The sequence below is a fragment of the Mastomys coucha genome, unplaced genomic scaffold, assembly GCF_008632895.1.
Source record: "Mastomys coucha isolate ucsf_1 unplaced genomic scaffold, UCSF_Mcou_1 pScaffold22, whole genome shotgun sequence".
Lineage (NCBI taxonomy): Eukaryota > Metazoa > Chordata > Mammalia > Rodentia > Muridae > Mastomys > Mastomys coucha.
The window spans coordinates 147,173,498-147,188,225 of NW_022196905.1; the positions used below are offsets into that span (position 1 = coordinate 147,173,498).

At 46.4% G+C, this 14,728-nt stretch overlaps 1 protein-coding gene across 3 annotated transcripts in view; it reads right to left on the reverse strand.

Annotated features, from left to right (window-relative positions):
* Nucleotides 1–6: 6 nt before the first annotated feature.
* Timm44 (translocase of inner mitochondrial membrane 44) overlaps nt 7–14,728 on the reverse strand; it is a 16,968-nt gene continuing 2,246 nt past the window's right edge. The window contains exons 3-13 of one of the 3 annotated variants that reach the window (XM_031338941.1): nt 10,456–10,626; nt 8,845–8,925; nt 8,442–8,591; nt 8,216–8,355; nt 7,831–7,916; nt 7,138–7,230; nt 6,927–7,051; nt 5,513–5,563; nt 2,313–2,402; nt 733–843; nt 7–444 (exon numbers count right to left, since the gene is read on the reverse strand). In XM_031338941.1, the coding sequence (XP_031194801.1) occupies nt 325–444; nt 733–843; nt 2,313–2,402; nt 5,513–5,563; nt 6,927–7,051; nt 7,138–7,230; nt 7,831–7,916; nt 8,216–8,355; nt 8,442–8,591; nt 8,845–8,925; nt 10,456–10,626 (1,218 nt within the window). In that variant the 3' untranslated portion in view covers nt 7–324. The remainder of the gene's footprint in view (nt 445–732; nt 844–2,312; nt 2,403–5,512; nt 5,564–6,926; nt 7,052–7,137; nt 7,231–7,830; nt 7,917–8,215; nt 8,356–8,441; nt 8,592–8,844; nt 8,926–10,455; nt 10,627–14,728) is intronic. The other 2 variants (XM_031338943.1, XM_031338942.1) reach the window with 2 other exon arrangements.

Consider the following 14,728-nt stretch of genomic DNA (forward strand, 5'->3'; position numbering starts at 1 on the left):
AGACCTAAAGTGGCTTGGCAGGCAATGCCAGTGGACTACTTAGAACAGCAGGCCAGGCAGCACACCCGACTGGAGTCCCTGGGCTGGGGTCTTTGACACTGCCATCACACCCCCCACCCATCCACCCCCTGTGACACACTGGGGAACATTCCCCCTCTTGCTAGGCACCCCAAGCTCTTTCCTGGTCCAGTTGGTTTCACAGCTGTCCTGAAGAACTTGAGGCAGAAGTCAATTCATAGCTGTATCAGATGTGCCAAAGTATCTGTGTGTGTCTGTCCCATGATGGTCTACTAGCCCGGAGCTGCCTAGACCCCATTGCTGCCCTCAGAGGATCTGCTCTGTGCTGGAGGCTGAGATGTCCAGAAGGCGCCAGGCAGCATAAGGGTTGAGCTCCTCCTGGTCTCTGCAGAGTGCCCACACATACAGCATTCGCTGCACCTTGTCCTGTGGAGAACGGGCAGGTTGAGGGGTCAGGCTTGGTGGGTGTACAGAAGGGCTACTGAGGGACACAGGGAAGGCTCTAGGAGGGGCCACAGGAAGGGGTGTCCAGGGCTGCTGGCTCTGGTCACTGCTCAGATGAAATGGTGCTCTGACTTCAAAAAGGTCTCAACTCCTAGTTGTGGTGGTTCTCTCCACCTCCAGAAGCCGCCTGGCTCTGAGCTGGGGAGGCATGCATAGGGCCCTGTATGTGAAAAGCTGTCCCAAACCTCCATTCCCTTCATTCCCACTCACCGGGTTACCATCATACACCTCGCCTTTGGAGTTCTTGATCACCATCACCACCTGGGCCTGAAAGGTAACGATTAGCACTGGGCCCTGCTCCATCATCTTGCCCATGGCCAGCTGCAGGAAACAAAGAAGTATGGGCCTCAGAATTGCACACCTCCACCCCATGCTCACAATCTTGGAGACGAAAAGCCCCAAAGCTGCACTCTGTAGGGAAAGCGTCTGACACTGTGCTGCTAAAGGTATGGCACCACCCTCCCCTACTCTGGAGGAGTGATTTTTTTTTTTTTTCCAATGAGCTCCTTCTCATGAACAGCTCCAGGCCTTCAACTGTGGGATTTCTCTGCTCCCAGACTGGGTCCATGCAGGTTCATAAAACCAAGGGGTGAAGGGAGGCAGGAAGTTGTCTCAATTCTGCCTGCAGCTCCCACAAGGTAAGAAGTTCTGGTGACTGAAGTTGAACTCCCCGTTAGGGGCCCATGCTGCAGAGGCAGGAGCACCACTGCCAATGGAACTTAAGGGCACTGGAGGTCCTGGTAATGCTCACCACCTGCCCAATAACACAGACGCTCCTGGATGCAGGATGAGCTGCGTCCTGATAAACACACTTGAGAGTATCATTAAAAATTCACGCCGGGCGGTGGTAGCGCATGCCTACGCCTTTGATCCCAGCACTTGGGAGGCAGAGGCAGGCAGATTTCTGAGTTCAAGGCCAGCCTGGTCTACAGAGTGAGTTCCAGGACAGCCACGGCTACACAGAGAAACTGTCTCAAAAAACCAAAAAAAAAAAAAAACCAAAAAAAAAAAAATCACCAAATTCCAAATGAAATAAGCATCCTAGCAAGTACACATAAGCAAACTTTCTAATGCAAAGCCTATTTTTATTTTGATACAGGGTCTCGGGTACCATAGGCTGGGCTTGAACTCACAATGTAGTTATGAATGGCCTGAATTCCACTGCCTCAGCCTTCAAATGCTGGGATTATAGGCATGAACTACCACACCCACTAACAAAGTCTATTTTACAATAAAGTAATTTAGACCAGATTGCCCTTCAACTTTTGGGATCCTCCTGCCTCAACTTCTAGAGTACTTGAATTCTAGGTGTGTCTCTCCATGCCTGGCTCACTGCATAGAACTTTGTTCTTTTTATTTTTCATTTTTTGTATGAGTAGCATGTGTGTTAATATGTGCACACAAATACAGACCAGCCCTCCCCTCAAAACCAACATCATTTGGCTAGAAATCACTTACACTTCAACCACAGAAATATGGAAAGCTTTGTGAGGCAGGTCAACACATTTTTGTTTGTTACCATATTAGGGATTCAACTCTGGTGCCTTACAAATGCTAAGCAAGGGCTCTTACCACTGACATATATCCCCAGGCCTCTTCTTACTTTTTCTTTTGAAACTGTGTCACAAAATTACTTAGATTAGCGGGGAACTCACTCTGCAGCCTAAGCAGACCTTAAACTCAAAATCTTCCTGCCTTGAGTAGTGGGAATCAGCAGGCTTGGCTTCATGTAACAGCCTGTATCAGCTGCTGCTTCACTCTGACTGACTGCTTCCTTGGGGATGACTTACGTCCACATTGCTGATGTCCAGGATTCGGGAGTGGAACTGGAAGCCCAGAGCCTTGGCCTGCTGGATAGGGTGGGCCAGCTGGCTGTAGGTCTGCAATGAGAGGCAATATGCCCATGTAGTCAGCCACTGACAGGTGTTGGGTTACACCCAGAGGTATAGCCACATTTATATGCTCTAGCACCCAGATTGGCAGAAGCCAAGCACAGAAGTCCAAGCCCAAAAGGATGCCACTCTTCGATGCCCAGACCTGCACACTTCTCATTATGGAAAGAGCTATACTTCCAAGTAGGATCAGTATTAATCAGTGTAGTGGGTAATTCACAGCATCATCCAAAGTACACTCGCAGGGTAAGCTGGGGGACTCTTCTCTTGGCTGATCTCTACTGTTCCCAGATTCACCTCCCTTGGAATCTTGGCCTGGAATCAGATACCTTTTCTAGGATTTGTCCCAAACCTGTGGGCTGCCCTAGAACTCACAGCTTGAGTGGGCTCTCTCACAGAACACCCGACGTGCCACCCTTCACTGCCCCAAGGGCCTGAGGACATGTAGCCACATGGAGAACAGTTTGAACTTGGAGTCAACTAAGACTCCAAGTGGTTTGAAGGCATTTCTGGATTTTTTTTTATGGACATAACAGATATAATGAAGAGAAGTGGGAGTAGCACAAATAAGCAGTAGTGCTAGGATGGGAGATGGCTCAGTGATTAAGCACTTTAAGCACAAATATGATGACCTGAGTTCAAATCTCCAGAACTCATGTTAAGTTGGGTGTATGTAATCTCAGCATTCCTAAAGTGAGATGGAAAGTGGGGACAGGAGAATCTCTGGAAACTCTTGGCCAGCTAGCCTGGTGTACACACAATGGTGAACAAGATACCCTGTCCCACATAAGACAAGGGATGAGGATCAACACTTGAGATTGTCCTCTGGCCTCCACACAGCATTGTGGCACAAACATACAAACACATCATACACACACAAAGCAGTACCAACCCTACCTGGTAGGTTTCTGTTGTTTATTGCTATAGAGATAAGGGTTCATGTAGCTCAAGCTTGACGTGAATTCTATGTAGCAAAAGATGAGTCTGGGGCTGGAGATCCAGAGTTCAATTCCCAGCAACCACATGATGACTCATAACCATCTATAAGATCTGGTGCTCTCTTCTGGCCGGCATGCATACATGCAGGCAGAATGCTATATACATAATAAATAAATCTTTTAAAAAAATGAAAACGATGACTCTGCTGCTTCTACTTTCCCAGTGCTAGGATGGTAAACAGTTGTCTCCACACATGGCATATGCAGTACTGGGTATCAAACTCATAGCTTCTGGCCTGTGAGGTAAGCACTCTAAAAATAGTACCGTGCCCCACACCCATGCATTTCTTCAAGATAACATTTTAAAAACACCTCACTGGAAGCCAACTAGAATTTTAGCTGTGTTCTAGGGGGCATCAGACCATTCTTGGACATAGAATATCAGCCTCGACTTCTTGGTCCCAAAGAAGGAGAAGAAGGAAGAAGGGAGAAAGGAGGAAGAGGAAGAGAACTCTACTAAATGCCCACTGGCTTAGTCACCAGTGCAGGGGAGTATTTAAAAAGAGAACCTGACAGATCTTCTCCTCTGCTTTCCCCAAGTTGTTTGTGAGCTCGGTAGAGAATAGGATGAGTCAAAAAAAGGCTCCAGATTGCTTCACACAAAGAAGCTGGAAGAAAAACAAAACAAAAACCCCACAACCCTGCTTGGAGAGACAGAGCCAGGAGCCAGGAGGGTGAGGTAAGGTGGCCTGAGCAGACCAGACGAGAGCAGGAGTTCCATGGAGACAGGGAGGTTGCCAGGAAAGAGCAGACAGCATGTGCTCCCAGTGAAGATACTGGCTTTCCCACAGCCTGCTCTGACTGTGACCCTGGGATCTTTGAGCCCTGACTCTGGGAAGTAGCTAGGGCCTCCTTAGGACACAATGTCCTTCTTCAGCCAGGAAGTCTACCCACATTTCTGTTTTAATCTTTGTTACATTACCTTATTGGGGGGGGGGACCCTGCTTGGACATTATGAATACTTCAGTATTCATATGTATTCACCATGAGGCACCTGTCACTACCATGTATGGGGCTCAGAAGTGTCAGGGGGAACTTCATACACTCAAGTGAGCTCTTTTATCACCTTCCTGAATGTGAAGCCCCCAACCTACACATCTCAGGGCATCTTTCATGGGGTCCTGATCATTGCCACTTAAACTGGGCAGAACAAAGACAAAGCTGGTGTGGTTCACACAGCTCTGGTCTTGAGTGCAAGACAAGGAAAGGCATGGGGAGCAGGGGAGCCCTCACAGTGGAGGAGCTGCCTTCCAGGTATACCTTCCTGAGGATCTGGAAATTTTATATGTGTGTCAAGAATCATTTCTGCAATTCTCTTTAACTAAAGTAAGTTTCTGGGTGCTGAGGCGACAGCTCAGCTGGTAAAGTACTTTCTGTGCAGGCATGAGAACTGACTAGAGTCTGGGTCTCAAGAACTCACACAAAAGATGGATAGGTGTGGAAGCTTCGTCTGTAAATCCAGTGCCCAGCAGGTACAAACAGGGAGCTCATGGGCAAGCTGGCTAGCTAGGACAGCTGAAACAGCAAGCTATGGGTTCAGCAAAAATCCCTGCCTCCATTTAAGTTGGAGAGTAACTACCATCAACCTTCATCAATCTTCAAGCCTCCAGATACACATGCCTGCATACACATGAAAATATGCATACACTCATACACCATACACAGATACAAATGCCACATGCCACTTCCCCCCTGCTCCATTAGTTTACAGAGCTGAAGATATAGTTCAATAGTAGAACCCTGCCTTCATGCACTTATTAAGCCTGATCTGTCGGCACCTGTGCATCACACGCAGAGGAAAGGACAGATGGGTGGGCTGTTGAGCTCTGTGGGAACCAACTATATCAGATATGAAGACCCCTCTTTCATTGGACATGGGGAGCCAGAGCCACCTAAGCAGATTATCTATCTACCTATCTATCTATCTATCTATCTACCTATCTATCATCTATTTATTTACCTTTATATTGCTGGGGATGTAACCCAAGACACCATACATGCTAGAAAAATGCCTGTCCCTGAGACACACCCTAGTCCTTATGACAGTTTTTTGGTTTTGCTTTGCTTTGCTCTTTGGCTGAAGAGAAAAATGGTACTCACAGCTTCATAGCACCAGTCTTTGAGAATGTCAAGCTCCCCAGAAATCATAGCCTAAATAGAAGGAAAAAATAAGCACAAGAAGCTGAGTGAGCCTTTGCAGCAGAATGCAATAGCTTTCCCTGGAGAGCCTGGGGTCCTGCCCATCAGCCTGGGTCTGGGGAAGAGACGGAGACTAGGTTAGTGACAGGCAGCTGTGGGTATCCTGAGTGGGAGTAGACCAGTCCATTTACTTATGTTCACGCAGCTCTGGTCTTGAGTGCAAGACAAGGAAAGGCATGGGCACAGGGGAGCCCTCACAGTGGAGGAGCTGCCTTCCAGGTATACTTCCCCGAGGACCAGGCTTCGCAGTTAGAAATCAGGCAGGCTACAGAGTGAAGTAGAGGACACCGCCACACAAACCTAGGTAGTTGTGCTGAGGAGGGTGAGGGAGATGCTTAGAGAGTAAGCAAGAAGCAGCTGTGGTGCAGCCATAAAGAGGCTGCTTGGGTAACACCCGCTGTTCTTGGTGACAGCTCCCTTCCCACCTCCTCTCAGTCCTGCCCAAAAAGTGAGAAGGAGCTGGGAAATTGGAAAGAGAGAAGATAAACCACATGGAGGTAATTGGAGGTTGGCAAAATGGAGGAGGGCCTGGGGGCTGGTGGGCTTTCTCATGGATTGTGAAGGGTGTAGTGAAGGCCTGGCCTGACCTCAGTAGGACTGCCCCAGATCTTGCCATATTCTGAGTGCTTCAAAAAGGTAGAGATGGACAACCAGCCAATACAGGTGTGCTGCTCTGTGACTTGAACAAGATTCCTTCTCTTGGCTTACAAGCCAAAGAGGCAAGAATAGTTGGGCACAAATGCCAGGACTGCCAGAGACAGTGGCTCCAGACCTTCTTGGCTCTTCTATGGTCAGGGTGCCCTGGGTCTGAAGGAGAATGGACTAGTTGCCTGCTTCTTCCCAATGCCTAAAAAGCTGGGGCTCCTGGGCTGTTCCCAGCAATCTCTGGAAATGGCTTCAGGAACACCTTACCAGGAGGCACAATACACAGAGCTTCAGGGACAAGAGCCATGACTGTCTGACCACAAAACAGAAAGAAACCCAACCTGGAATTATTATATCCCATGGAGAAGGCAAGAAATCCCCACAGCTCTCACTGGAGCCAGCACAGAGCATAGAAGAGTGCTAGTGTTCCCTTCTGAGAACCCTAACTGTCATGGTAGGACACAGGCCTCCATAGCCAGGAAAGGTTAAGAGACATTGCTCTCAGGCTGCGACCTGACTAAAGCTGTACCAGAGGTAAAGTATCTGCTCAGAAAACAGCCTCAGTAACTTAGTTCTTAGGTAATCTCCAGTCATTCCTAGGGTACCATCCAGAATGGGGAGGAGGTCCAGCAGGTCAGGGCCCCACCACGGCTTGTGGCATGGCTCGCACCTCTAGGATGTTGGGGATAATGTCAGTCTCACACTGATGAAGAAAGCGGTCCTTGTCGAAGGTTGGGTCCACTCTCAGGATCTCCGTTAGCACATCTGACAATTCTGTCTTTGAGAAAAAACCTCCTGCAGGGAGAGGAGCCCTCAGGTTAGTGAAGCTTCCAGAGCTGGCTGCAGACAGGGAAGAAAGGATGGCCTGAAGCCACACTCACCTAACAAGCCAGTGACCTTGTCGGTTAAGGCCCGGGATGTTCGGATGAAAACATTGTCACTCTCGTCATACTTCATCTTCATCTCAAAGAAGCCTATGGACACACACAGGAGCTAGAGGAAAGGACCTTCTGCTGAGATACCCTGACTCCAGTTCTGAAAACTCCCTGCAAGACTCCTCCTCTCAACATGGATCAGTTCTAGGCCCGAACCTGCCTCTTCATTTCAGAAAGTGGATTCTCTATCCACCTACCTGTAAAAATGCAGAGGCTCAGCTACAGCCTCTGAGAGGCTGTACAAAACCTGGGATGCCACCCATGGTGGTTGTTGCATCCACTACAAAGGAAACATAGGCCTCTAGCAATCTTCACAGAAGGGATAAGGGTATGTAGCCAGTGGCTCTCCTGCTCAGCCCCGGGAGAAATCCTGTGGCTGGCTAAAAGTAAAGAGCAATCTCAGAGTCTGCCCCATGGCCTTGACACTACCTCTGTTAATCCCAGGGCTCCTGACATCTTAACTATTCCCTGAGGGGTAATCATCTAGTGTCTTAGTGACGAGATCTACAGTTAGCTGGGTGGGTAAATTTAAGGAGATTTAACTCTGTCTGATCCCATCTTTCCTTCTATAAAGTGGGGTTCTGTCTAGGATCTGTTGCCACTGCCCTGCCCAAGAGCCAGCTGGCTGGCCACACTCACGGTTGAGTACAACGTTGTTATCTTTGAAGTCCTTCCACTGCTGGTACCACTTGGAGTCCTTGTGTAGCACAACCCCTAATGCTTCCCTGTGGGGAAAAGGCAGGCAGCTGGTGTGAACTTCAGCCCCACAGAGGTCACCCTAGGGCCCTCCCTGCACCCTCCTATGACCACTGGGAAGATGACAGATGATGGCTCCGCATCCAGCAGCTTCAACTCCAGCTTTCTTCCTTCTCTTTTTCTTTCACCCATCTCTCAACCCCCAGCTTCTCTGGAGGGAGCCAGGAACCCTGAGAGAAACAGACTTGCACAGGCACCTCCCAGGGGACAGAAACCAGAAACAGACACCAGTTGGCCAGGACCACTCAGGAGCCTGTCTGGGACCTACTCATTAGCCTCGAACACTTTGCTTTCTTTGAACTTTGCTCCAGCAAACTCTGTCCTTTTCCGGAGCCGCTCAGGCCGGCGGTAGGGCCCCATCTGTCCAAGTATGCTCTCATCAATCTCCTTCTTCACTGATTCTACACCCTGCAGGGGAGAACAGGCCTGCGGTTGCTGAGAGCCACCACTGAGGGGGTCCCTGTTCCTGCCTGGCCTGAGCCAGGTTCACTCACCTGGGAGATGGCTTTGAAGGCTGCCGTCTTGCCTAGCTTCTCCCCACTCTTAGACACTGTCTCTGCTGACTGCTTGGCTGTTCTGGCGGCCTCTTCTACCCCCTCCTTGATCTTGCGGCCAAGGTCACTTTTACTGACTTCATCAAGACTCTACTGAGACAGAGACAGAGTAGAAGACCTCGCACAGGCCTATAGCACAGCCTTGAGAATAAGAACCCCGAAAGTTGAGGATTCTCCCTGGAATGGGCATGAGTGAAACAGTTAGCAAAAGTGAGAGGATGTCCAACTCAGCACTGAGTAACATCCCTCTAGGAGGAGCCTACACCTACCTGTACCCTGAATTGGGTTGGAAAGTCCCTCCCATTCTATTTTCAGCCCTTGTCAGGTTGGCCTCGGGCCTTACCTCCTTCACTGTCCCTGTCAATTCTCCAAGCTTCTTTTTTATTGCTTCGCTGGTACGAACAGTTTCTGATTCGATGGTTTTCTAGGATCAAAGAATTTCCTCTTTTTATTTGGATATAACAGTGAACTTGAGTATCTTATCAAAGATTCCCAGGAGCACTGGCTGCTTAAACTCTGTGAAAAGCTTCAATTCCATTGTCTTAGATAGGGCTTTGTTGCTATGAAGAGACACCATGACCATGACAACTTTTATAAAGTAAAACATTTAACTAGGCTGGCTTTCCACTACAGAGGTTTAGCCCATTGTTGTCACGGTGGGAAACACGGTGGCATGCAGGCAGAGGTCTACATCTGAATCTGCAGGCAGCAGGAAAATAAGTGCCGCAACAGGCCTAGCTGGAGCGTCTGAGACCTCAAAGCCCACTCACCATAGTGACATACTTCCTCTAACAACACCTCCTAATATTGTCATTCCCTATGGGCTAAGCATTCAAATACATGAGTCTATGGGGGCAATACCTATTCAAACCACCACATCCATGCATGTCCACTTGGTAGCAACTTCTAGAACACGGAATCCCCAAGCTCTGGGTCTTTCTCTGAATGGAAAGAGATGGCTCTGCCAACCACTACTCATCAATGCCACGTTATTTCTATAGTTCAATCTTGGGTCCTTGGCTTGCTCTGTTCCCAGATAACTCATTCTCTACTGATGGGACAAGGCCATCTTTCATCAGGCTAAAGCCACACAAGGAGTGTCCTCCAAATAAATAGCTTGGGAATGCATAGAAGGAAAAGGCCTTCCTGGGGGAACTGGTGAGTATCAACAGAACCCGTGCTGAGAACACTGCACTCTGAGGCTCAGCGGCTCACTGGTAGACAGGACTACTGTGCCTCCCTACAGGGCCCTTGAATGGTATAAAGATGCTAAGACCAGTCCCAGTGGCTAGAACTTGATGGTTGTTCAAGGAGTAATCAGGCAGAGAGGTGGCTCAGTGCATAAAGTGCCTGCTATGCAAGCATGAGAACCTTCCATCTCCAGGACTCATGTGAAATAAAAAAGCTGAGGCAGGTATGTGCTTGTTAGTCTAGGGTTGGAGAAGGGTGAGGTGATGCCAGGCAGCAGGACAGGTGATCCTTAATGCTCACTAGTTCAACAGAGGTCCCTGAACTTGAGGTTCAGGGAAAGACCCTATGTCAAAAAAAATGAGGTAGCAACCAATCAAGAAAGACAGACACCTGACACTGTCCACTGGCCTTCACATAAATGTGTACATGTGCACATAAAACACACACGAAAGAAGGGACAGTAGCAAGCACTAAATGACACCAGCATTATGGCTCTAAGCTGTCATGGGTCACATGATGCAGATGTCATTCTGGCATGTGTTGGAGCTCTCCCCAAAAGTAATTACTGTGGTGACTATGCTATGCTATGTACAGTGCTGGAGATGGAGCCGCATAGCTAACTGCAGTGCCACCGAGAACCCTGCCAGGCCAGGAAGCCCAGGCAACCTGCCCCTGTTCTGATCCCTTTGAATCAGTGCTGTGACCTGGCTGCCTCTCCCAGTGGCTCTGGCCCAGGGAATGAAGATGGGACTGGGATACTCACATATTTTCTTCTGGCTTCCTGGAGGGCATCGGACTCTTCTAGCTTCTTGGCCTCATCTCGGAACTTTTTTATACTTTCTTTCATCTCTTTGTTTTTCGCTAATTCTTGTTTGATGTTATCTAGCAAGCCTGATAAAAACCCTTTTCTGCTCCCAGAAGAATAAGATTTGGTCTAGAAAGAATGTAAAATTGAAAAAAAAAAAAAAAAAAAAAAAAAGAAAGAAAGGAAAAAGAAAAAAAAAATGCACATTTAGAGGCTGGAAAGAAAGGCACACACAGTAGCAACAGTAACATCTGGTTACATCTGATTACCCAATTTCCTCCCCTCTGCTGACAGTGGTGTTTAACAGTGAACAGATGTCTCTTTTATTATAACAGAATTAGAATTAGCGGAACACCCAAGATAAATGACACTATAAGCCTTATATGTTCACAGGTTCATATCTGCTGATGTTATCAACCACAAGTCAAAAATAAAAAATTGCATACCAATGTTCATTGGCACACTAGTCACAATATATAAGAAATGGGACCAAAGTAGGTGTTTAACAAGAGCATGGAGGTTTTCTCAGCCATAAAGAATGAAGTTATGAGCTGGGCAGTGGTGGCGCACGCCTTTAATCCCAGCACTTGGGAGGCAGAGGCAGGCGGATTTCTGAGTCGGAGGCCAGCCTGGTCTACAGAGTGAATTCCAGGATAGCCAGAGCTATACAGAGAAACCCTGTCTGGAAAAAAAAAAAAAAAAAAAAAAAAAAAAAAAAAAAAAAAAAAAAAAAAAAAAAAAAAAAAGGAAGTTATGGGCTGGTGAAATCGCTCAGCGGGTAAAAGTACTGACTGCTCTTCCGAAGGTCCTGAGTTCAAATCCCAGCAACCACATGGTGGCTCACAATCACCTGTAATGAGATCTGACGCCTTCTTCTGGTGTGTCTGAAGTCCGCTACAGTGTACTTATTTATAATGATAAATAAATCTTAAAAAAAAAAAGAATTAAGTTATGGCTGGATATGGTGGCTCACACTTTTAATTACAGCACTTGGGAGGCAGAGCTAGGTGGATCTGAATTCAAGGCTAGTCTGGTTTACAAAGTGAGTTCCAGGACAGCCAAAGTTATGTAAAGAAAAAAATGTCTAGGGGAGCGAAAATCAAGTTATGTGCTGTTCTGGAAAAGACACAATTGGAAATAACCATACTAAATCATATTAAGTAAATTTAAGTTAGACTTAGACAAACCCTTTGTGCATTTGCTCAGTTGTGGGTGTGAGATTTTATAGCTACATCAAACAATGTGTGTGTGTATATGTGTGTGTGTGTGAAAGAGAGAGAGGGGGGTACAGTCAAAGCTGGGGAAACAAAAGGGATTAGTGGGAGGGTCAAGAAAAGGAAGAGTATTGGGAGAGGAATATGCTAGAAGTCAATCATATACGTGCTGCATGAAAATGGCCTTATATAACTGTATAGTAAAAACCGAGCCAGGTGTAGTGGCACATACTGTAATCCCAGCACTCAAAAAACTTTGTTCCATCCCTGGGACCTACATGGTGGAAGGAGCAAACAGATTCCTGAAAGTTTTCCCCTGACCTCCATACATAGACTGTGGCACAAATGTGCTCTTCTCTAAATAATAATGTTTAAAAAATAAGCTTAAGCAACAACAACAATGACCAAAAAAGAGGCTGATACATAGAGATTTTTGAGATTAAACCTGGTTTAGATCTCAGTGAGTTTGAGGTCAGCTTGGTCTACATCACAGATTCCAGGCTACATAGCAAGACCTTATCTCAAAAACAAAACCCAAAATTGAACACACGGAAGATTGTTTTTCTTTTTTTTTTCCTTCAAGATTTACTTTTATTATCTTACTCGTGTACAGAAGGGGAGGTATGTGCACATGAATGCATTGGCTACAGAGCTCAAAAGTGTCAGAATACCCTGGAACTGGGGTTCCAAGCAGTTGTAAAGCTACCCGATGTGGGTACTGGGAACTGAACTCAGGTCCTCAAAAGAGCAATATGTGCCCTTAACCACTGAGCCATCTCTCTAGCCCTGTTTTACTATTCCCTAAAATTACAGTGTAGCAACCACTTACATAGTATTTACACTGTCAGGTGCTTCTAGTTGGAGTTGCTTGTAATTGTTAACTTGAATCACTAGAAAAAGGAGTCTCAGATTGTCCAGATCAGACTGGCCTGTTGGGGGAATATCTTGATTAATAATTAATGTAGGATGGTCCCCAGCTCACAGTGGATAGAGCCATTGCCTGGGCAAGGAGGGGAGCACTGGGGTTTATAATAAGGCTGGCTAAGCATTAGCCTGGGGGAGCTAGTGAGCACTGTCCCTCTAGTTTCTTCTGTATTTCCTTGGCTATGAGTGTATACCCTGGTTGAAGGTAATACTGTGCACATACAACTAACCAACTGATAATATGGCTATATGAAAAAGCCACAAACTATGTGAGATTCTGAAAATTGCAAAACTCAAAGACAGTAAAAATACTGATGGTTGTCAAAGGGTCTAAAAGAAGGATGGATGAACAAGCAGAGCCCAGAGGAAAACTTAGGACAGTGACTGCTAATGATGATTATATACAGTGCCATGGCTTGTATGTAAAGATCAGAAAAAAAAAAAAAAAACTTGAGAAGTGGGCTTAAGTTCAAAACTTGAACTTAAGTCCTGAGGCTTGTATAACAAGCACTTTTACCTACACATTCATCTCACCAGCCCCTGTTCATACTATTTACGTGGAAGAGTTTGTTTTGAGATAGGGTCTGGGAGCTGGTCTTGAACTTGCTGTGTAGCTGAACTTTTTGATGTTCTTGTCCCACTTTCCAAGTGCTAGAGATTACAGATGTGCACCACCATGCCTAGTTAGTGAAACTGTTCTATATTCTCTTTACAATAATAGGGACAAATCCTTATCTACATGTTGGAACCTCACAGAATGTATAACACAGAAATGAACCTGAATGTAACCAGATTTCAGACTTTAACAGTGTATCCACTCTGGTTCAGTTGTAACAATGTCATCCACTATGACTAACAGGGACCTGTGAGCAGGAAAGGGGAGAAGGTGGCCAGGGAGACTCTGCACTCTTTGTTAAATTTTTTTAAATTTTTGTTTGTTTGTTTGTTTTTTTCGAGACAGGGTTTCTCTGTGTAGCCTTGGCTGTCCTGGAACTCACTCTGTAGACCAGGCTGGCCTCGAACTCAGAAATCCACCTGCCTCTGCCTCCCAAGTGCTGGGATTAAAGGTGTGTGCCACCACCGCCCGGCTGTTAAATTTTTATTAGTTAATTTTGTTTGTTCTTTGGGGACATGTTGAGATAGGATCTCATTATGAAGCATTGGCTACAGCTACACTGAAACTCTCTACATAAAGGAGACAGGGTTGCTTTAACTTAGAGCTCCACCTCCCTCTACCTCCTGAGTGCTACGATTAAAAACATGAACCATGATGCCTAGTCTAATCTATGTATTATTTACAGGATCTTATGTAGCCTAGATTGGCCTTTAACTTGCTAAGTATCTAAGGATGACCATGAATTCCTTTTTTTTTCTGCCTCTACTTTCAGAATGCTGAAATGAAAATTGTGTACCACTATATCTAGTGTATGTTGTGTTGGTTATAGAATCTAAGGCTTTATATATGCTAGGAAAGTACTCTAGCAATTGACCACATCTCCACCCCTTTTAATTTTCCTGTGAAGCTAAAACTGCTCTAAAAGATAGTCTGTCAAAAGTAAGATACCAAAGCAAGGCCACAAACCCACATTCAAAAACATTCACACACTCACAAAACTATAGGTGATGCACACCTATAGCAGAGGGGAAAAGGAATCATGGGGAACTGCCCCACTCCTAGAATGGCTGCAGGACAGGATCAGGAAGAAGCTGAGAGGCTCTGGCCAGCATGCATACTTGAGGACTCAGTCATTGACACACTTACAGAAGTGTGGTTGAAGAATAGTGACTGAAACACAATCAGACCCAAGGTATGATGAAGTGACTCTATGCCCATATTTAAACATCCATCCTTAGTGAGAAACTCAGACAGAAGCCAGAGAGGGAGAATATAATTGGATGCAGGATACAGGATGCCTTTTCTAGCAATCACAGCTAAGTGGATGTGTAAAAGTGCCTTGTTGCTGGCAAAAGAAAACAGGAGGCTGCACTTGGGTACTTGGGAGGCAGAAGCAGGTGAATTTCTGAGTTCAAGGTCAGCCTGGTCTACAGAGTGAGTTCTAGGACAGCCTGGGCAATATACCTGTCTCAAAAAC